The 23,547-nt window shown below is 46.5% G+C and overlaps 1 protein-coding gene across 2 annotated transcripts in view; it reads right to left on the reverse strand.

The window, feature by feature from the left end:
• The window catches only part of epha8 (eph receptor A8), a 68,743-nt gene that overhangs the window by 13,878 nt on the left and 31,318 nt on the right, over positions 1–23,547 (reverse strand). For both annotated transcript variants that reach the window (XM_068711878.1, XM_068711877.1), the window contains exons 4-8: positions 22,208–22,351; positions 21,031–21,180; positions 17,949–18,264; positions 3,421–3,576; positions 2,820–3,239 (exon numbers count right to left, since the gene is read on the reverse strand). In XM_068711878.1, the coding sequence (XP_068567979.1) occupies positions 2,820–3,239; positions 3,421–3,576; positions 17,949–18,264; positions 21,031–21,180; positions 22,208–22,351 (1,186 nt within the window). The remainder of the gene's footprint in view (positions 1–2,819; positions 3,240–3,420; positions 3,577–17,948; positions 18,265–21,030; positions 21,181–22,207; positions 22,352–23,547) is intronic.

Below are 23,547 nucleotides of genomic sequence, written 5' to 3' on the forward strand. Positions count from 1 at the left end.
TCAGGGTCAGATTTGAAACCAGGACATTACAGGTTCACGGTGACAACTTGAGTCATGTGAGGATTCCCAGCACAGTGAACACATCTTTCACCATCAAACCAGGGCCTCCAACTGCTTCACACTGACCGTGTGGAAAATAACGAGTTTGACGGCCGCTCCAATGTGGATCGTTTGGGTCAGAGAGTCGTATGAGAAGTGAGAAAAGCATAAAGCCACGGATGGTACGCTGTACTAAGGTCATGGTCATGTCTCTTATTACTGTGAGGACGCGTAACAAAAGAATAGAAACGCTCCCGTAGAGAGGACCATCACTTCACCAGTATAAGGATTCTGTGAGAGGAACCAAAACTCCGAAACCCTTCGACACGACAGAAGCAGCCCTGAAGCATCCACTCGTCTTCACTTCTTCACTTCACTTCTATATGACTGGACCTTCAACCCCTTGTTGTGAAGAAGGATCCAACAGACTAGCCGGCGAGGCCTTCCCTCAGCTGAGACTTGATCAAGGTAATCGTTTCTATGGGTGGCATTAGCTCTTGTCACTGAGTAGACCTCATTGATGTGTAGATGAGGAATAAGTCTTCAACCATAGTTCATGCATTAGAATTATGATGAACACACTTCATGATACATTTAGGGACTTGAATTTGCTTTTGAGATGTTTTTCTGCTTAGACGTTATCAAAGGAGAGGTCACTACGTCACCCTAATCAGAATCATATTGTTCAGAAGACCACTATAAGTTGCTGATATAAAGTAATAGATCGATGTTTCTTAGTTGATGTCATTCTCCAACAGTCTGAGGCCCTCCCGTCCCGTGGGAGCAGAGTTCCTCTCCTTCCCGTCGATACAAGAGAGGCTGGACATCTTCTTCTGTGGTTCTTTGGGCTTTGAGCCATGTTGTCCCACAGACAGGCCTTTGTGGAGAGAGGCTGTTCTGTAAACAAGGATGTAGAGACACACAAGCTTCCACACCGGGGGGAGGGGGGGAGGTTACTAAAGTTCCTCCTCACAAAAGAGCTCCTGACTTCTGTGGCACCAGCCTGGTCTGGGCACCGCGTCCACCTCCAGAGAGAGGAGGAGGAGGAAGCTGGAGTCTGATGCGCAGGGCCAGAAGAGAGAGGCTGCAGGGGGATTTCCTGGAGGACCTAAAATAAGAAAAAGGAAAAACCATCCAAGAGGTTTTCTGAAGGTCTGGCCAGACAGGTTTGCGGAAGAAGCCGAGGGCAAGGCTGGCCAAGCTCATTACAAAGTCCAATGCCCCGAGGACCCACAGCAAGGAAAAGTTAGCCGAGCTCGAGAACATTGAGGAGGAGATCGCAGTAAAGGCAGAAGAACTCAAACTAATGTTTCCTAGTTGTTGTGTACACACACACACACACACACACACACACGGTTCTGGAGGGGAGCTAGTAGTGGAGAGAGACATTTTAAATGAGCTTTGGGGCGTCAATGTCTCCAACACATCCGTTTACATGCAGAAGCTACTGAATGTCTGCACATGCTGCTATGCTACCAGCTACCGAATCTCACTTCAGGGCAGCCCTGAACAACCCGTGTCCTGTCTGAAGTCTTTCTCCTCTACAGGAGCAAACAACCTGAAACCTGGACCTCCAAGAACCTGGAAGGCTTGGATGCAAACGGGGCGACAGGTGGAGAACAAACCACAGCTGTAATCCTATTATCTTGAAAATAAAAATAGTTACAGCGGCAGACCCTGTCTTTGGGCTCTTTTGTCATTTCACAGAGCGCTCGGTGTGCTTTTGGACGTCACGATACTCTTGAGTTATTGGAGATGTTTGGCTCACATCAGTACATACGATCAATACCACCCTGAGCACAATGGCTCCTTAATGCACGGGCTGGCAAGGGAAATGTAGTTTTTAAAAAAGGCTAAACGCCAACAAATATGGATTGAAGCTAAATGTTTTCGCGAGATAAAACGTCGTGAATATTTATGTGCAGAAATAGCTGGTTTTAGGGGCCCGTCCCTCGCTTCACGACATTAATTCAGCTCCCTCCGTCAGCGGACCGGAACAAATGGTAAACAGAGTGCCCTGCTGATCAGTACACACAATGTGAAGCTCATCAATATGAGACAAAATGTCAGCAATAAGTCAAGACAAAGCTATGTGATCACAATATGCAACAGCGACATTAATTCAGCACCGCCCATCAGCGGACAGCGACAAATTCGCTGATCAGGAGGGCACTCCGTTCACTATTTGTCGCTGTCCACTGATGGGCGGTGCTGAATTAATGTCGCATATTGTGAAGGAAGGGAAGGGCCTCCAAGACGACCGCAGAACCGGGGCCTGAAGTCATACTGAGGCGCTTCTGGCTATGTTGTAGCCCATTATGTAGCAGGAACATTACTGCAATAAGAGAGTTTTTGACCAGTTGGTCAACTTTTAAGTTGATATGGCAAACTTATTAGCAAAGAGTTGCTTATTTAGACATGCAACAGTCATGGAGCAACATGATCATTCATTTGGAGTCTTGTTTCTGACCACCTAGTCGGTGTAAGTCCAATATTCACTTTCTTTTAGCTCTGTTTTTGGTCTCCACCAACTTAAAATGTATGTCTGATTAGCTGCTAAATGCTCTACCGTGTTCACCAGCTGGTCTCTACATGGTGCTGAGGAGGTAGAGTGCAGTAGGTTTTATAGAGATGTATTTCCTGACACAGTGGGAACAGTAGCAGAACCCAGGACAGTGGATGCACAGTGAGTTTAGGTGTTGGTGAGCTCCATAGAAGGCCAGTGTGTGCCGTGAGCCAAAGCCTCCGAGATGAGAAACTGTCACTGTTCCGAACCCTACCTGCCTGGTTCGTTGTGATGTTGACCAAGGCGTAAGGCGACGGCTCGCTGCTCAGGTGGGTCACTGCGTTCATGGCGAGGAGCCGGAAGGAGTAGTTGGTGTGAGCCACCAGGTTGAGCACCGTCACCCAGGGCTCCGTCAAGCCGGTCTGGCGGGGAACGAATCGAACCGCTGCGGTGCCCAAGCGCTCCACCATCCCGCTGACGCTGGCGCTCGGCCCTCCGCCGGCCTTCCCGGCGCCGGCGCCTCCCGGGGAGGACGCGCAGTCCCCGCAGGGCCCCCCTTCCCCCGAGCATTTCTGACACAACACGCTGTACTTCAGGTCGCTGCGGCCGCCGGTGTCCAGAGGACGATCCCACTCTAAATTCACCGACGTCCCGTTGACCGAGGAGATGACGTTCACCGGAGCAGATGGAGGGCCTGGAGAAAAAGAGAGCGGGAGGTTTGGTCAAACAGAAATTAGTTGGGTTTTTGAGACGTAGATGCATTCGGCAAGTCGCCGTGTGTTGTCTGCGGGTGTGTGTGTGTGTGTGTGTGTGTGTGTGTGTGTGCGTAGGCCTTGGCCTGTGGGATCAGGTGATCTTGTGTGGTTTGTGCTTACGGGAGCACGGAGCCGCTGGTGGGTCATCTGCCGCTCTGTAGTGGTTGGAGTCGCAGGGGCAGGAGAGGGCGGCTCTGGTCTCCGAGTGGCTGTGTTGAGGACATTTACCACACAGGCCATCGCCCGCCACCGGCTTATAGAATCCCACCTCACAGGCTGCAGAGAGAGAGAGGGAGAGAGAGGGAGGGGGAGAGAGAGAGAGAGAGAGAGAGAGAGAGAGAGAGAGAGAGTAAAGAGAGGGTTCTGCTCTCCCATAATCACTCAGGCCGTGATAACATTGAGAGGGAGAGAGTGGCCAGAAAGGCGTCAATCACACCCTGTGCATACCAACATTTTCAAAACTGTGTCATCTCCTCCACAGCAATCATTTTAAGGACATAACTCCCCCCCATCCTCCAAATCTATGTATAATTACAGGCCTTGTAACCGTGGAGGCCGCGGAGCAGGGGAGATGAAAGTGGTATTTCTTTCTGCTCAGATTTGGGCTGGAGAGGCTCTGCACTGTTGATACTCCCAGTGAGACCCCCTTCAGAATCCAGACCGCGTTTCAACCCTATTCAGCTCCTCTGATACGGATTCACTTTTAACTCCGCGCTGATTAATAATGGAGGCTCGCTCTGATAAATATATTCTCTTTCCAGGCGGTTAATAGGCTTCTCTGCCACGGTAAATGGGGGCGGCGGCAAACCTTGCACGCGCTCAGAGAGGAGCAGCAGTCGCCGGGGCCGCGCTCGCGTTCGCTCTTCCTTTACCCAGAATGCCGAGTGTTAGTTTCCAGACGCCGTGTCCTCCTAACCGTTCTCTTGTTGGAGTTCACAGAGGGCCATTCTAGGTGCTTTGGATTTCAAAAGGTGCTGAAAGAACCATGAAATTGGATAACCAACGTGAGTGAAATTATAACAAAGCGGATCGTTAAAAATGTATTCTGGGCTCCTGACTGAGACATTCTTGGATGCGTTTGAAATGGAATGAAACCTCCGTCGATGCTTGTACCCGAAAAGTACACATGCAACAGTTCACCATGACTGAGCAGAGAACACAAACACACACACACACACACACACACACACACACACACACACACACACACACACACACACACACCCTGGATGTGCTATTCAACCATGTGATTAGATCTCCATGATATCCTGCATAATGGTGTTTAATTTGATAGTTTTTCACCTGATTATTCATTGTATTCTCTACAACCTCGGCTGTTTTAGCAAAGCAGGCAGTTAGAAAACGTGTATTTCACCGATGAGTATCATAATATTATTAATATAGATTTACTATTAATAGTAACACTATTAATCACCATCATTAGTCACCACAATGCACTTAAAATGGACTCAAAGTCTGTTCAAGGTGGAGCTTTCAATTCAAATATGATGCTGGGTAGTTTTAATATATAATATATTATATCTTAAATGTAAAACAAACAAAGGAGCTAGGCTGGTATTTGAAGAGAGAGACACATTTGGAGGGAATGAGACCAGGTGATCAGGTCAGGTGATCAGGGCTAACGAGGGACAGGTGAAAGTGATCAGCAGTGGGGGGGCGGGGCAATCAAAAGCAGCGGGAAAAACACACAAAGGCAGGAAGTGAAGTGGTAAAAAAGAAGAGGAGAGGAAACATGAACCAATGACGCGAGAAGCAAAGAAACACTCGTGAGGCGCCGTCACCAGTGACGACCGTCCTGTGAACCCAACAGCTGGTTCTCATCGTGGTTCTTCCACATGTTTTCAGAGTCTGGTAAATGGAGTTGAACACGGTTCCGATCAGATGGACTTCTACTTCTAAAGTCTACAGGGTTTTTGGGGAAGTGATGACAGAGTGATCACAGCCTCGGCGGTGGAGCGAGAGGAGATATCTCCACTTGTTTAACTCTAAGTAACGCCCAATAAGAACATCGTTAATTAAAAACCTGCTGATGTCTGCAGGGCATCTGAAAATGGCCCTTTTTCTTCTTCTTCTTCTTCTTCTTCTTCTCTTTATAACGGTAGATGATTATTCAGTATTTCATCTGGATATCTACAGTTCCACATGCTGAAGCTTCTGGTGTCGGCTACTGCCAAACCGAGTGTGAAATAAGTGTGAACGTCTTAATCTTTGAGCGACATTAAGTACCAGGATATTGAATCTTTAATTGATTTGCATTAAAGTGGCGCTCTCCTCCGTCGCTGTCGGGGCCCCAACTAACCGGAGCCAGAAACTATTCTACGTTTATGCCGGACTGTTTTCTCCCTCTCTCTCTCCCTCTTTATCCCGTTAATCCCTCCATCCCTCCATCCCTTGATGTTTCTTTGTGAACCCCCTGAGTTGAGAAGCCGGTCACGATAAACATCGAAGCGGCTCGTTCATCAAGCGGAGAGGCAGGCGAAGCGCTTTTGAAGCGTCTTGACAGATTCACCGGGAGTTCTGCACACACACACACACACACACACACACACACACACACACACACACACACACACACACACACACACACACACACACACACACAAGGGTTATGATAATGCATGCGCCGCGTGTCTGATGCAGTAACCGCACACAACATGAATTTATCAGCGCCAGGTGAATATTCAAAGGGTTGGGAGGGGGAGGCGGTCTGTGTCGAGACCAGCTGTGATAACCTTTCACTTCACTTCTGATGCTCTGGATGGAGGGAAATATTAAGATATGATTTTCAAATGCGTCATCATCATCATCATCACCATCGGTAGAAGAAGAGTAGAGAGGCTGACACCTCTAAGCAGCGAGGTGATCGATGGCTTCTGGGCGGTCCTCTAACGAGCTGAGCTTCAGCTTCAGCTCTGGATTCATGCTCTATATTTTATATAACGCGTCTTTTTGAAGCGTCGTTGTTGGAGACCTGAAGTCAAGGACAGACGAGCACGAGAGGAGATCTGTCAGATACACAAAACAGGAAGTGAGCCTTTTTCTTTCCTGCCCAGAGGAGTGTCTGTCGACGGCGTGGATGATGACCTGAACTCTGTGAGGTCTCACCTACATTCACCATCTCACCATGTGTTCAAAGAGCCCTCTTAGGAGGGCTTTTCCTCGTGTCATTTAATGCCCCGTTCTCATCCCAAACTCAACAAATAAAAACTATTTTTCGTCGGTTTGCTCAGAGCAGAATGTTCTTAATATGATTGAATATTCTTCAGGGTGTGTGTGTGTGTTTCATTTTACTGTACAATCATCTTGATAAAACTGATGAGCAGAGGACTTTTCAGACAAGCGATATAGAAACAGATAAAGTCGCAGCGGTTGACGGAACGTGTTTACAGAATCTGTACGTTGGTGAACGCGCGCGTCGTTCCGTGTGTGTTCACGAGTGTGTGTTCACATGTGTGTTTGTTCACGAGTGTGTGTTCACGTGTGTGTGTGTGTGTGTGTGTGTGTGTGTGTGTGTGTGTGTTCACGTGTGGCGTGTCAGCACCTGTCAGTGGAGCGCGCTCGCTACGGGAGAATTTGCATTACAATGAATCTTAATAGCCGTGTGCGGCGTTGTGTGCTGACCTTGATTTATTCCCTGTATAAGTGAGTAAATAAACACGTGGGGGGGGTGTGTGTGGGGGGGGGGGGGGGGGGTGTAACCTGGGTTCGGCCGGTGAAAGCTCCCATCCGGTGCTGGCTCTGAGTCCGCTCTGCTTCAAGATCCAACAGCAAACAAACAGCCAATCACAGCTTAGGAGTCTCTAGGAGTCGTCCGTCATCACAGAGCTCTGAACTCTGATCAAACTGTCACACTAATAAGAATCAAGATTTTATTATTGATTTCTTGCCTCAAATGTTTTCAGACACATTTTCGGTTTTTAGCTGTAAAATCAGTACGTTTGCTACGACCGGCTCGACTGTTTGAAACACATCCAGCTCACATGTTGACTTTATATTTAACTGTAGCTTTAGGTTTAGTCAGAGAAAAGTTCAAGTCTAAGCAGTCTAGAGTCTAAAGTATGAGTCAAGATGGAGTCAAAGAAACCATATCTACTATAATAAAACATCAGTCATGAGCTGCAATGATAAACTCCTCCCATGGCTGTGATTGGACAGTTTCATTTTTATTTTCAACATATTGATGAAGTGACTGTGCAGAACGGTTCATGTAATCTTTCTTTAATTCATTTTGGCGTGACAGTAAAGCAGCCAGCAACACCGGCAGCAAACTGGGTTTCAGGACAGCAAGTGACACAAATGTTCCTTTAACCGTATATCTGTCTTCAAGAGCAGATCTAGAAGTTGTCCGTGTGCTTCGGGAACACGTCGAGTCCTGACGTCCCAGACTTCGCTCGGCGTCGACCTCGTAAAAAAGAATCGAGCGCGCTCCGAAAATCCGCCGACAGAGTGAGCCGACGGCTCCTCGTCTGGCTCCCCGGGGAGCGCCGCCAAGCCGCTAACGAGCCGCCGGAGCTGTCCGAGTGATGGATGAACGTGTCGGCGAGATCAACTGTGGAAATGGGACACGAGCCATCCACGTCGTCCCTCCTGTTACGGCGCGCGGTCCAGATACGAACAGCTGGATCGCCTGCTCTGCCTCAGCCGCCGCCGTACGCTCTCGACAAATGAGTGGCCTTCTAATTTGAGGTAGGCCGGATTTACTCTGCGGCACGTCCGGGTTGCGCGGTGATGGATGGCCTTGGATGGGACTGGTTAAGGATCCTTTAAGGAGGATAGATAGATATGTGGCCCGTTTGTGTTGGGCTCAGAGGACGACACAGACAGTCACTGCAATCACTATTAGAGGCGACGAAAACATTTAGGCTGCAACTGAAACCGAAAAGAAATCAGCCGGAGAAACGTGGCAAACTCTAAACTGTTTGTTTGTTTCCCCTGGAGATATGATCACTGCATATTTAATCATGGAAGTCAAAGTCCACCTGCTATAGACAAATAAGGACGGATGTTTGTTAGCCAGCGTGTTGAAGAATAAGACTCGACTTCAGCATGAGATATGTGACCTAACTAGACGACAAGAGGGGAACATTAGCTCGGAAGCTAAATTGCGTTTCAGGGGCTGTTTGTCGTGTTGGTGTCAGCCAACAATAGCATGGTGACAGCTATTACCTCCAGCTACACTAATCTGTGTTTTTTGCACGTTAACGATGGAATCAATTAGCACACTGCGTTCGCCCAGCGGCTCTACAAGACGCGTTAGCGCCTTTTAGCTAATTGCTTTGGTTTTACCGCCTGGTTGGATGTTTCCCCTTTCTTTGTTTTGTTCAGTGTTTTCAGCAGAAGGTGGAGAAGCTCCATGTATTCTACCGGCACCAAGTGACAGACAAAGCTAGCGGCTAGCTAGCTGAGAACATACTGTGGTGAGGCGTGTAACGCGTTATTATCGCGTTAACACATTAATTAACGCCGACAATTATTTTATCGCACATTAACGCAGTTTTTTTTTTATTAAGCGGACATTTTTAACACAAGAACCGGCAGCTAGCGGTGAACAGCTGTTTGTGTGGCGTCTCTTCCTGGTTCTTTCACCTTCATTCCCCTGGGTCCTAAGTCCCTCCATGTACAGCTTCTTATCGCCCTCTATGTACCAACATACATTTATAACTTATACCACACATAGTACACGGTACTCAGCGTTGCATATGACTGACCAAAATACCAAAAAAAGCCAAAAAATAAATGATTCATTTACATTATTTTTGTTGAAGTTTTTAAAGTGTTTTTGTTTGTAATATGTATAATATACATCATTTAGTTATCCTACTGAGAATTTCACAAACATAAAAACATGAAGTAGATAGGTTTGCAGTTTTAAAGGTGTGTATTTAAATATCATCTATTACACATGAAGATAAAGGCTGAATATCTGTGATCAGAATCATTATAACTGTATTATATCTGCTACTGTGTAAAGAGAATACTGCTGTTAAAATAACCTGATTTGTTTAAAGTGTTTCAAACTAAATGTTATTGACCTTTTTGTCCATATAGCAGTACTTTCAAAATAAAAGTGCACAATACACTACTTTTGAATTCATTATTGAATTTTGCCCCCCCCCCCCCAAAAAAAATCAATAAATGCAAGTTTAATGCATATAAGTGTAATGCTTTGAGAATGAATGAGTTCACATCTGTCTGCTGCTGTAGAAAACATGTGGAGTTTTTCCGTTATGGAATCAACTTCTTTTGTGTACGCGGTACATGTGAATGAGCTTAATTCAGCGCTTGTGTGTAAATCACCATGAATTCATGGTACAGACACTTGGAGCTGTCAGAGGTTCCGTCTGCCTGAAGAACGCTGACGCGGGGGACAGACGGAGACGCACAGTGTCGATATCTCCGGTCGGTCCGTGTGCGTTCCCCCCCCCCCCCCCCCCCCCCGTTGGCCTCCCCGCCGGGTTCAGATCAATCCCATCAATGAAGCCGTCACAAAGGAAACATTACTGCAGTGTTTTCCCTGTGAAAAACGCCTGGTAATTACAAATCAAACGAGACAAATACATCCCGGGTAATGAGCGTTAAACGGATGTTAATTATCCGATTGAACGGCTGTCACCATTAAACTGTGTCTGATGGGGGGGGGGGGGGTAGCTCAAAAAGCGACGGGCACTCTGAAGGGAGCATTAGCGGCGGATTGAGGAGATCAGACGGTGTGAAGCGCGAGTGTCGGAAATGGAAGTGAGAGGCGAGAGGCTGAACTTTTCCCTTTTTTCCTCTGACATTAGCGATTGCCGCGGTGCATCGGAGGGGAAATTAATCAACTGTTGTTTTTTTATTTTTTGATTATTTATATATTTGAAAAGGACAAAGTGCGCGGAGGGGGGGGGGGGAGGTGCTCAGAGGCAGGAGTCACGCTGCGCTAATGTGGTCACAGCCGGGTCTCCAGTCACAACATATCTGTCTCAGAGCGAAGAGAAAAGAAAAGTTTAACATTCAAAACAAGGTGCGAGTCCTCTCCGATCCATCACACGGCTCACACAACGAGCTGGGAGTCCACATGCGGATTAGGAAGTACAGACGGAGCAACTGAGGAACTCCGATCCAGACAAAGAGGCTCAATCGGAGCTGTTCAACAACACCCGGAACGGTCCGGTTCACTAGAGACTGAGACCATAAACTCATGTTCACAATGTTTACTGAGGGAATAAATCAAGAGAGAAGTAGAGTCATTTTAGACTAGACTTCTATACAACCAGAGGAGTCGCCCCCTGGTGGACACTAGAGAGAATGCAGCTTTAAAGACATTCACTTCATTAGTCAGAACCGGAGGTCAGCGGGTCGTTCCAGCCCAGCATGCAAAACACAAAGTGCAGCGTTTCCAAGATGAAGCGTTTGACTCATCACGACTGAGGTCTTTCCTCGCTGCATTAGAGCGGACTCTGGACAAATGACGTAAAGTAAACGTTCAGTCTTTCTCTAGTCTCAGTTTGATTTATCCAAGGAATCAACTGACAATGATGGAGGAGTGAAATTCAGTCTCCCTACTGACGATGTCGCCACTGCTTCCCCCTTCTTTTTTCTTTTTTTTAAAATGCCAACATCATTGCAATTCATCACACACACACACACACACACACACACACACACACACACACACACACACACACACACATACATTCAACCATCCACATCCATACAAACTGCGTTCCCGTCAGCGGAGGCCTGGAGGAGGGAGCGGTAGATGACAGCGCCCCGTGCGCACATCAGTTTAACTCGACAAGAAGCCGGGGCAGGAAATCATTTGAAGAAGTCCCGCAGTCCCCTCAGACGGAGGCTGCCAGCTTCCCAGTGATCCGCTATCATGTTGCCTGTCTCTTTACTGTCAGCGCTAATAGCTCCTAGACACCGGACCGGGACACCGGGTGGCTACTGCGGGGCCAAGGGTGGCACGCACTCAATCAATAGCTTGCCCGGCGGCTCTCTCGGGCGCTTCTTTTATTCCTGAATTAAGCGTTTCGTACGGGGCTGAGCATAACAGGATTCGTTAGCGTGTGTCTTTGTGCGGCCGGTAGCATGGGCGTGCACGTGTGTGTGTGTGTGTGTGTGTGTGTGTGTGTGTGTGTGTCGGCAGAGTTGCTTTGTGCACCGACGTGTAGCCCTTTGCACCTGCTGTGGAGATAGGGCCTCGGCCAATCACAACAAAGATTGGGGGGAAGTTTGAGTGACACAACGGTGCTGTGTCTGGCTGAGATATGATTCATTCTGTTATCGCTCGCTGTCCCTCGCGCTCTCACACACACACACACACACACACACACACACACACACACACACACACACACACACACACACACACACACACACACACTCCCTTCCCGGTCTCCTCTCCTCCGCACCTCTCTTTGCTTCCCTCCCTTCCTCCTTTTTTTTTTTTTTTTTCTCCTCCTCTCCCCCTTCCTCCTCTCATCTCCTCTTCCCTCGTTCCCTCTCCTGCTCTCCTCTCCACACTGACCAATCAGAATCCCCTCCACCAGTGAGGACCATCCAGACACACACAGAGACTTAATTAGTCTTGGCACAGCAACAGCAAATCCCACCGCGCTGACGCTCACACGCACTCAAACAGATGCACAGCACTCACACACACACACACACACACACACACACACACACACATTAACGCACACGTTTCCCAGCGCACAGCTTGAGGCCGCAGCAGCTGCGATCGCTGTTATTTCGTCTTTTGTAAAGTTTTTTTTTTTTCCGTTCGGCGGCGGTTGACATCGCTCCGTGGACGATCACCACGCCGGGTGTGCGTTTGTGTCTGCGCGGTGCGAACGGGACGCTTTGTGTCGCTTGTGATTACTTTTGTTTTGGACAAAGTAATTGCTGAGATCTGTGAAGACGGCAGCATCACTCGTCCGACACGGGGGACGCTCCGTTAGAGGGATGTCTTGATTAAAGACTTGTTACTAAGTCGGCAGAGTAGAACCGAACCGTTCTCCTGTTTCTGTTTGTACTGAGTAGAGAGATCTGAAGATATTCCCAGATGTCCGGTGTTCTCAACCACAAAAATGATGGCCGAAAAAAAAAAATCCCATTTTCCTTTTAGAGTTCAACTGATACAAATATCCAGAGAAATGGGGGAGGATTCAAATTCGAGTGCGAGCGAGTTTGTGTCACTTTCAGTGTCAAGTCAGTGGGTGTGTGTGTGTGTGTGTGTGTGTGTGTGTGCGTCGCCCTGAGGCTGTGAGCGTGGGTGTGTTTCTGCAGCCTCCGTGTCATTTGCCTGCAAACAGAAACAGTGTTGTTGATCAGCGGTTGTTTACAAACCGCCAGGAGGACGGAACTAATTTGATCACTTCGTATTCCCCCGCCTCCCCCTCCCGGGAGACCGCCTCAATTTGAGCTCCTCGTACGTTCCCGGTAGCGGGACCGGCACGAGTTGATTCCGACAGCAATTATGAATATCGTGTTCCACTCGAGTGGCTGTGAGCCGGGGAATAATGAAGTTCTCGCCATCGTCTGTTCCCCCAAATCACTTAACTGCATCTTCATTAGGAACTTTGCAGCCCGGAGGAAGTCGTCGTGGGTTTCGGATGAAAGACGCGGCGCTCGGCGCGTGCCGGAGAATTAGATTTATTAGCTTAAATTCCGCCTTAAACTCGGTGAGTGAGACGACATGTATTGTATGCACAGCTGTGTGAACAGGGCGCTTCATGTAGCTTTACGTCGTTAAAGAGGAAACTCGTATTTCTTCCATTGAAATCAATGTCGATTGATCGCGGACGTCATCTACCGCCGCCTTCAACTACGCTCAGTGTTCACGCTTACAATCCATCTGACAGTTTAAACTCTTCCGTCGGTTCAACCTTAACTTGACACTTCGACTGCGTTCAGCTGCTCCTGTCGACCGTTAGTTGAACTACTTTGAAGCGTTTACATGCTGCCTGCTGGGTTTCAACGTTCAGCTCAAGTCCTTTTCATTTGAACACTTCAACTGCCTTCAGCGCTTCAACCCCGACCGACGCTTCAACTGCTCCAATGTGACGCCCATTAACGGCCCGTGATCAGAGGTTATCGCTACAGTCGTAACGGTTGATCCGGTCCGGTTAATGTGGTGAATCGAAGCAGCACCACGCAGTATATCATGAAGCCATCACACCGGTGTAACAGCTGACTGTCAGCTGTTTTCACCTGTTTACACCTTAGGGACCCCCGGGTCAACGAGGACACTTCACCCTGTCACAGACGTGTGTGTGTGTGTGTGTGTGTGTGTGTGTACGTCATCATATGTTTGAAGTAGGAAAATACCAAAAGTAAGGAGCAGTGACAGCCGAGAGGAGGAGGAGGAGGAGGAGGGAGGAGGTGCTGACAGGCCAGAGAAAGGACAAAGCCCTCAGCTCCTCTGTGCGTGTGATGAAATATGAATATAGAAGACAGGAATATTAAATCCTGCTTGTCGCCTGCCGCTGCCTTCCTCTGATATTTCTCCAAGGTGCCACGTTGACAGATAACGATCACATTAGGTGTCTTCTTCTGGTCTGACGAGCCACCTCTTGTTTCATAATCTCCGTTATGTTTTCTCTCCTCGTTCGCTCCCTTCATTCCCTTCATTCCCTTTCCTGCACTCTTCCAGCCTTCCCTGACTGAGAGGGAGGAGAGTTTGCGTACAGGGGAGTCAGAGAGGCTCTGAGCGATCTCTGAGGAGAGGAGGAGCCAACGACTCCCGTCTGCCTAACGGGGAGGAGTGAGGAGAGCAGCCAGGACGGCACTTCACCTCACCTCACGACCCATTTCAGCGTCAGGTCACAAAGCCACTCGGTTAGAGTTAGAATAAAGACCGTCGAATGTTAACCAAACAACCGCTCGTCACTGCAGCATGAGGTATAAGCCTGACATCGTAATGCATGATCAACGGATCATTATGAAGTACATGAAGTGTCTCATGCACCGGTCAGTTTGGACTCTTCTTCATCTTCTTCCAGACTATTGGACAGATCCACAGCACACATTAGAGTGTTGTGTTTCACTTCTTACTTTCTTTAAACTCTGGTCTATATCTTTGAAAGGATTCCACTCACACCGTGGAGCTTCAGTGAAGAGGTGACACAGAGCATAGAAGTGACGCTTCAGGGGGACCATAAAAAAGGGGGAGGGGGGGGGGCGCTGTACTTATTGTAGATGTAGTAGTTCCAGTAAGTGTGTGTGTGTGTGTGTGTGTCGCCCATCCTAGGAGCTGGATTGTGTTCTTTCCTACCGACTCAACCGTAAACCATGAAAGTACCGGGAGGCACGGAGCAGTTCACGGACCACGGAGGACAGGCTGTGGTCCATTGACCGAGCAGAGGAGTGAACTAACCCACATGTGTGAGTGTGTGTGTGTGTGTGTGTGTGTGTGTGTGTGTGTGTGTGTCAGGCTCGGGTGGGCCCGGCTGAGCTGAGTAGATGTGACCAGCCTAAGTGTGTGTGTCTCATATCAGTGTGTCCTCGATCGCTCTCACTGTATGGGGCACTTTAGCCCATTCTTCACTGGCACACACACACACACACACACACACACACACACACACACACACACACACAGAGTACAGTACGCACCTGCAGACATGTATACACACACACACACACACACACACACACACAGTGTTTTGATGTAAACTCAAGCGGACGAGGGGTCCAGTCAACCGCTCTCCCTCCCTTCTCTTCTTTTCTTTCATCGCCTCCCTCGCTGTGACACTTCCAACGGCATGTCACGCAACCCCGCACACGCACACACACGCGTACACACACACACACACACACACACACACACACACACACACACACACACACACACACACACACAGCATGTCGTGCTCTCAGCCGGAGACCTGCACCTTTGTCAGGGGAGAACCACTTAAGCACGCTCACATACACACACATATTCACGCACATTCATGACTCCTCTCTGCGCACACATACTTCGCCACTTAAGCCGTCTTCCTTTCACCATCTCGTGCCCCCGGCCCCGCCCCCTTCCTCGCCCCGGTCTCGTGTGTGCGTGACTGCGGCTGGCTTCGGCGAGGGGCCGAATTAGCACGGCGACCCAGTTTTTTGACGCCAGAGAGAGACGAGACGTCGGCGGAGGAGATACTGAGGAGCTCTCTCTCTCTCTCTCTCTCTCTCTCTCTCTCTCTCTCTCTCTCTGCTCCGGCTGACGTAGTGGAACGGTGAATGGAATACTGGGGCGGGGGGGGGGGTCGCCCTCCGGCTGAGGATTACATGATAACGCCAGTGATTTCTATTTGCACCCTAATGGTAGAGAAATAAATATAAACACAGAGTGCTGTATTCACAAACCCCTCTTGATAAAATCAGCAACGTTACAAACACAACGTGACACCAGGTGGTTTTAATCTTCTTTCTTTACGGGGTGTTTTTGCATTTTCCGTGCCGATGCTAATTGGCTGCAACTAATTATAGAACGTCTGCGAGTGGCCCTCTGAACCGGACGCGCACACACACACACACACACACACACACACACACACACACACACACTTCCCACGCTTTTAAACACATTTCGACAAGGAGCTCTCGTCGTGAACCAAAGAGACACAACAGAGATCTGTGTGTGTGTGTGTGTGTGTGTGTGTGTGTGTGTGTGTGTGTGGGTGTAGGGAGGAGGAAGGGGGTGGGAGGTGGGGGGTGCGAGCTAACCGGTGTTGCGTGTCTCGTTCGGCTCGTTTGGCTGACAAACTGCTTTTAGCGTTTAATTATCCATCGCTCTGTGATTAATAGGTTTTAATCACTTTAACCTCTGGCAACCTGAGACGCACGCAGGTCTTCCGCACGAGGTCGAGCAATCACAAAAAATCAAAAAAGACAAAAACAAACACGCAAAAAAAAAAAAAAAAAGAGGTCTTTGTGAGTCCTTGCGTCCGAGACGTCTCACTTCTCATTCGTCCCCGGCGTCTGGACGAGAGGAAGCGTTCGGCTCAGACGGACTCTCGGCTGTTTCCTCACTATTTACCTGAGAGAGAGAGAAAGCTTCACGCCTCGGGAAGAAAAAGCTTTTGACCAGAACGTGACCTTTCCTCAGGATCCACAGGATCCACAGTCACGACTTCAAACAGACTTCTCCATTCACCGGGAAAGAAAGCGTAGGACCGTTCCAAACTCGCGTCTCGCTTCAGAAAGGCTTTTATTTATTACATTCTAGAGACGGTTCCTCGATGCTTACGTGATTTTGTCGAGGTTTGATTTGAAATTCATCAAACGGGCCAAAAGGATTTTTTTTTTCTTTCCCAGCATCCTCCGCAGAATCTCTCCTTGAATTTTGGGAAAAAGACGGATTCGTTGTCGCTCTTCGCTCGGTAAGTGTTCACACCCCGAGGAGTAAATATGGAGTCTCAGAGTCGCTCACTGGACCGTTTCTCCATGAGGAGAAGAAGTCATTGTCAGGAGAAGCGCTCTGAACAGATACGAGGACGTTAAACAGTGTAATGGGCCCCGTGAGCTATTATGGTCTGTTTTACTGTTCTCATGTTCTATCAGAGATACTTCAGCCTCCTCCTATTATGAGTCCAAATCAAATCATCTACAGGCCCAACAGAACTCTGACTACTGATACAGACCGTCAACAGCAACACTGCTGTTATTTAGACTCTTTATTCTGTTACTTCTGGTTTAAACATGAGTTCAAATAAAGATCCATATTTCATTTTTGGACTGTTTTTGGATTCATTGGTGAAATATTGTCTCGGCAGCTCGACTCAGAAAACAATTTAATGCAAAATAATTGCAGCAAACGACAACAATTAACTGGCAATAATCCCAATAGTGATGCAGATATTGGGGACGGGGGACAACACACCTGTGTTTTAAGTCCTTTTCACTTTTGATAGTTTGCCTCATTATGGCTATTATGTTGCAAAATATAGATATATAGATATATATTTATTTATCTATATATAGATATATATATTATAGTACCCATGTGTTGGATTTTATAGTCAAACTAGTTTTATTAAATATTACGACCACCGCAGTTTTGAGACTGAGCCAGATTATAAAATAATAATAATTTCCATTGTAAAAAATAAAAGTATAATTTTATGAATATAGACAAAAGTATATAGCAGCATCGTTTTTTTACTGAGGCTTAATGTTCTACGATATCTGCTGCAGTGACGTTATTGAAATGTTAACAATTACTGAGAGAAGCAGCCTCTACTCATTCAAATGAATCAATTAAGAAAACATACTCGTATATTAATACAATATATGATTTAGACTGAAACTGAGGGAAATCTCCGTGTTGGGTGCAAAAATAAAATTGTTATTCTGGTAACACAAAACGGATAATTCTGTTGGATATCCAACGTGTGCCTTTCTCTTATTGAAAGTTCAGCACAGCCCAAAAACTATAATTATAACTTAAACATTATTATTATTCATGACGTGACACAAACCAAAAGGTCTGAATTAAATTAAAAAACAGAGGAAAATTGGGGTGAGCCCTGATCGAACCAAGCCCAGGGGGAAATTTGAAAAATGACAGCCCGGATCGGCCCAGACCCGGCGGGGCGGTTTGGTCCCCAACTGGGTTCTGGGCCGAGAATCAAACCCCCCCCGAATCAACTCACCCACGCAGGAGTCTCTGTGCTCCTCGAACCCGGCGGAGCACACGCATCTCCCGATGGGCACCAGCCACTCCCCCTCCGCACTGCAGTACATCTTGGGCGTGTCCCTCTCCTCGGCGTGGTCCACGCACTGACCCCTGACCTCCACCAGGGAGGACGAGTCGGCGCCGGTCACCACGTCGGTGAACACCGCCAGGTTGCGGCTCACGCCCACGCAGCGCTTGTAGTAGACCCGCACGGAGGTGAGGGCAATGCAGGCGCCGATGTCCTGGAAGGCCAGGTAGAAGCCCCGCCTGCTGAGGGGGCCCACGCCTCGCACCTGGGGAGGAGGGTGTGAGGTCATCACGACAGCAGATACTAAATAGGACATGTGATTAGTGAGGGTGTGTGTGCTTATGGTTCCCCTTGATTTGGAAGTGAACGCTCTTTACTGTGGCTGAACACAGAACCGTCTTTATATTAACACGGGTGGGAAAAGGCACTAAAGTCCCTATCTGCTGCATGGGCTCCTGAATGTTACGTTCCCAGTTTTTGACGCATCACAAGAACATCTCAGTCCACGGTAGTCTGAGGTCGGGGGCGGTCAAACAAACGCAACAACAGCTGTTCGTATCTCGCGTGAAATCGTTAAGATATTTATTGCCACGTATTAAGCTAAAGTGACGTAACAAACCAAGATCTCTTACGAATCCTAACCGAGTAGTTTTGTTGCGTTTTTTGTTTAGTTTCAATTTAAAACTGCCATCGTGATCTGGGAGGAAATACGCTTCCCTCGAAATGTTATTGAAAATGTAATTTAAGTTTAAAGGAGGGTGATCTTGGTTGTGATATTAAAATATTAAAATTCCACAAAGTCAATAGCGTGAACACAGTCACGATATCTCGGCTCCAACAGATTCCATTTGCAGTTTAATCTACGCCGTGTAATTCTGGTTCTTGAAATTGCGTTTGCGCCGAATTACGGGAAAATTCGCAACCGCAGCGGTAGAAAAACTACACACACAAAACAGTTTTTTTTTGGAATTGTTGAATGAAATTGTTGGCCAAATTAAAAACAAAAAGCAGAACCAGAGACATCGGCTTTTTTATTTAACACATTCCTTGTTAAAATCCGCCGTCAGGACTGTCTGGTTTGCTTAGATCGGCTCAATTCTAGTATTTGCCTTTTTTAAGAACAATACGTTTTCAGGGCCCTTATTTGACGATATTTGTTGTGAAATTATTTTTCTAACCTGTAAGAATTATTTCAATGTTCAACTCAACAACAAGAAGACAAAGCTTCATTTTGAGGGGTCCTTATGCATAAAGGGTTCCACTACCCTAAAGCACGAGACAACATCACTTGGGACTTAGTGACACATAACTGAATCTCCTCTGTTCTGTACATGGGAGACATATGAAACCTCGACAAACCGAGTTTACAAAGTTTTTTTCTCGGGGAAGTTTCATCCTAAAAGCTCAAACAGTGGTTTCCCACCAGAAAGCCGGTGGAAGCAGTGTGAGCGCAGCCTTAATTTAATCTCTGGACTGGTGTTTGGTGTTGCGCTTTGGCAGCAGTCATTAATCATCTGCTTCGCCTCCAACAGCAGCCCGGAACCATGGATGTTTTTACATTTTTATACACTTGTTTTTCATCTCGTATCACAGTTGATTATCTTTTTAACACCTGGGAACTGATTCAAAGTACTGTTTCATAAGTTTGTTGTGGAAGCATATGAATAAATAAGGACAGCTTTTTTTCCAGGCAGTAAGAACTAGTCTAATTTGTTCTAATGGACTTTTTAACACCTTGTAATGACTGTGTGTTAATACGTGTTGATTTATGGTTATCAGGGAGATGTGTGTCTGTAAATGACTCTCTCTATTTTCCCTCCACGGCGTTTTGATCACCATTGTTCACCGTGTTGTTTGAGGGGAAATGAAGCTCCCTGAGCTAACGGGCAGTTAGCAAATTCGTTAGCTCTTCAGCGTAGCTTGGTTTAATGAAAAGAACATATTGGTACCATGGACTCCTGTTCCTTATTTGTGAAGCAGTTATTGTTCCGACTGAGGAGGTTCAGTGAAAGTGAATGGCGTAGCAAAGCTATTAAGCCACGTTAGCGTCCTCCATTTTGGTCTCTCTCCAAAGTTGGACAAAATGGCAGAAAGAAATACATTTAAATAAAGAATGTCAGATAAAGTATTTGTCAGCCTCAAAGATATATATCTATATCTATATTAACTAAAATCTTATTAAATTTAAATTAATATCGTAGGAGAGTTAACTATATGAGAATATATATAGAATGTAAAATAAATAAAATTGGCCCAAAAATGCATTTTATTCTCTTAAAATAAAAATAGTAATAGACTAGCTTTGTTAAAAAATACGCAGCTGTTTTAGGAAATGAAGCCTTTGTAACTACTTTTAAATATTATCTGCTTCAGTAGGAACCAATTAGCCTGGGCTTGAGAGCCACAGACGGTGTCGGGAAGTCAGGAAGTACCAAGAGATGGACCGCCGCGTTGTTTTTGGTCTTTTCCTGAGATCTGTTGACTTTTATATTTGTTATATAGTTGAGCTCTGGAATCATGAAAGATTAAACAGTCAACGCAAAGCCCCCGTACCAACAGACCCCTAACCTAATTGAAGTTCTTGCGTTTCCTCTAGCTAATTCAGGATTAATGTGTCGCGAATGTAAAGTCAGCGTTCGATGAATTACACCACGTCTTTCAGATCCTCGTCTTTGTAACAATGTAAGGGACCAATAAAAGAGTAGAGCTCCACTGTTTGGTATCAAATTTGAAGATTTTATCAATATCAAAGTATTTCCCATGATACCGAACTGAGCCCCGCTGTTTGTTTTCTTTCTACAGATCCGCAGAATGGAGCGCAAAAACACAGCCTGAGTGACGAGACTGGAAGAGGCTCTCCGGGGCTGTGGATGCTTCCAGCTCACCTTGAACTCACGCGGAGGTGTGCGTGTTGAGAATTTGGAGAAAAAAAACCCCGTACGATTCAGAAAGTGAACAGCGTGCGCTTCAAAGAGCGTTGGACCGACGCTGTGCCCGTTGCATCAATCGGTGTCCGTGCTGTTGCTCATACCTCAGTGTTGAGTTTGAGTCTGCGGACTCCCAGGTCCACCCCCGTGAAGCTCTCGTCAGCAGCGATGGTGTCGATCTTAATGAACTGGTTCTCCCGTACGGCCGAGCCCACTGCTCTGTCGGACTCGTAGTAGTACAGGTTGAAGGTTTCCTGAGGAATAAACGAGGTAGCATGAGTACTGAGAGTGTAATGTAAAGTACAGCTAACATGAAGACTAGTGTAAATTCAACCACGAAGCTTTGGATGCACTGAAAACACCTCTGGCGGTGGCGTAAATGTTTCTTTCTTTGAACTTTTACGTCTACTTTCGCTAAAAGGTCCGTCAGTTCTTCGTTTGGTGATTAAAATGAGCTCACAACTAGAGTTGTTATCATCCCGATACCAGCATCAGGACTTGCCTCTGAACCGGTGCTACACACCTGTGGTTAAACACTCTGATGATGTCACAGCGTGAAAAACTGATCTGTGTTGAAATCTGCAGGAGGGGAGCTAGTTAACGTTAGCTGCTAGCGGCTAACAGCAGCTGCGCGGCACAGTCCTGCTTGGCTAAATAAACGGCGCTAACAAGCTAACGTTAACGGAGGTCACAAGTATAGTTACATTATGATGCGTTCAAGTTCACTAAAAAATACCAATGGAGGAAAATTAAATTATGTTATCATGATGTGTTTAAATGTACTCTTGGAAAATGTAGTTTTTAGCAAGAAACTCAAACGTCTACCACTCTAAAGACGACATAAATAGGACTGCAAATGTTAAATTGTTAAATCAAAAATGTATTTCCTAATCATTTCAATTATATAGATGACAATAACAAAGAAAAAGGATAACATTTGAAATTCGTGACGGTGAACCCTGATTTCAGAAAAATTATTAGTGGGAAAGTTCAGGACTCTGAATCGATTTCGGGAAGGAAAAAATTATGTCGGAAAAATCTCTACTCAAAGCACACAAGACACGGAGAACGATTATTTGGTACCTTTGTCTATTTTCACCTTTTAAAATGTCAAAAGTCACAAAAGTACTTAAGTAGGAAATAATTGTATACCTGTGGTTAAAGGCCATTGTGAGTCTCGTAGGAGTTTAAACAGACTTCAATATGAATATGAGTTACATTGGGAACATTTAAAAACTCTTATTTTACAGCATCGTCTCCCTCTCTCCGTCTTAGTGTTACCTTGCAGGTGCCCAGTACTCCAGGCATGCTGTTGCAGTCTCTCAGGGTGAACTTGACCTCGATGTAGATCCTCCTCGCTCCGTCCCGGGGGAGCCAGCCCGTCCTCAGCCAGTTGTTCTGGCTGGGGCTCATCACGTTACAGACCTGATTTGGGGAGAGGAAAAAAAAGTGTTGTAATCGACATCTCTGACAGCAACATACAAAGTCAATAAAAACAAACATTGTAGTCTTTAAAGCGTTTTGTGTCTGATATTTCTCGGCTCAGTCACTGTGTGGGACGGATGATGGATGGGCCAAACAAACAAGGGACCTTCACCAGGGGTCAGTCGACTAATAGGTCGTTCAGGTCTTGGTTCGTCGATAAGGCATTTTTTAAAGCTTTTTTTTTTTTTTACATGCTGAAGGACTTATTTCGAACAAATTCATGAACACACGTCTGGAAAACGCTTGATTTAAAGTGGGGCTTTCGTGTGTTAATGAAGAAGCTCACAGATCTGTTGATTAAATCAACGGGTCGAGGACAGCCCTAACTTTCACCCAGGAGACCACTGTCAGTGTGAAACCAAAAGTAAACGTTGACCTCATGCTTGTTACTTGACGTTGATACACTCTTATTGCGCCAAGTTACATTTTTATCCATTATTTTTTTCTAACCCTCTTGATAGATATTTTATTGGCTGTTTCTCGGATTTTGTTTGTGTGCGACTCAAACCATTTAAATGGAACCACTTTTAAATACATTTCTTAGTCATCACCTAATCAAGCGTTTCCCCCACCAGAGTGTTATTGAGAACACGTTGAAATCCTATTTAGATCCTCATGTAGGGAAATAGAAGTTATAGACTAGGGATGCAACAAAATATTATTTTCATTATCAATTGATTTGCTGAATAATAATCCAAATTAATCATTTTGGTCTATACACCGCGTTTGTAATGCACAGGCTTGAGGCCCGACGACACAAACGGGCCCACGAGGCTCAAGGGAAAAATTTAAAATTCACTTTGTGTTGTACTCCCGACATTTTCCTCCCTAATCAAAGACTTTGCCTAAACCTGCCGTTATTGTTCTCATATTCATGTTTTTGCAGGCTTTGTTTTTGGACATTGGTGCTCTCTGTTATTATAGCCGTTCAGACTTATTTGCAGTTCAACTTATTATTATTATCATTATTGGCCAACATGGAGCCGGCCCGTAGCATGCGTATGCTTCCCTATGGGCTTATAATGGCGACACGAGCTCCGTTTGATGCATTATTGTGTGCTGCTGATCGTTCAGGTCAGACCGGGCAATAGCGGAGTCGTGATGGTGCTTGGGGGAACGAGGGAGGGCCTTGAAAA

Source organism: Cebidichthys violaceus, unplaced genomic scaffold (genome assembly GCF_023349555.1).
Source record: "Cebidichthys violaceus isolate CVI_PGR_0920_01 unplaced genomic scaffold, fCebVio1.0.p SCAF_17, whole genome shotgun sequence".
Taxonomy (NCBI): Eukaryota; Metazoa; Chordata; class Actinopteri; order Perciformes; family Stichaeidae; genus Cebidichthys; species Cebidichthys violaceus.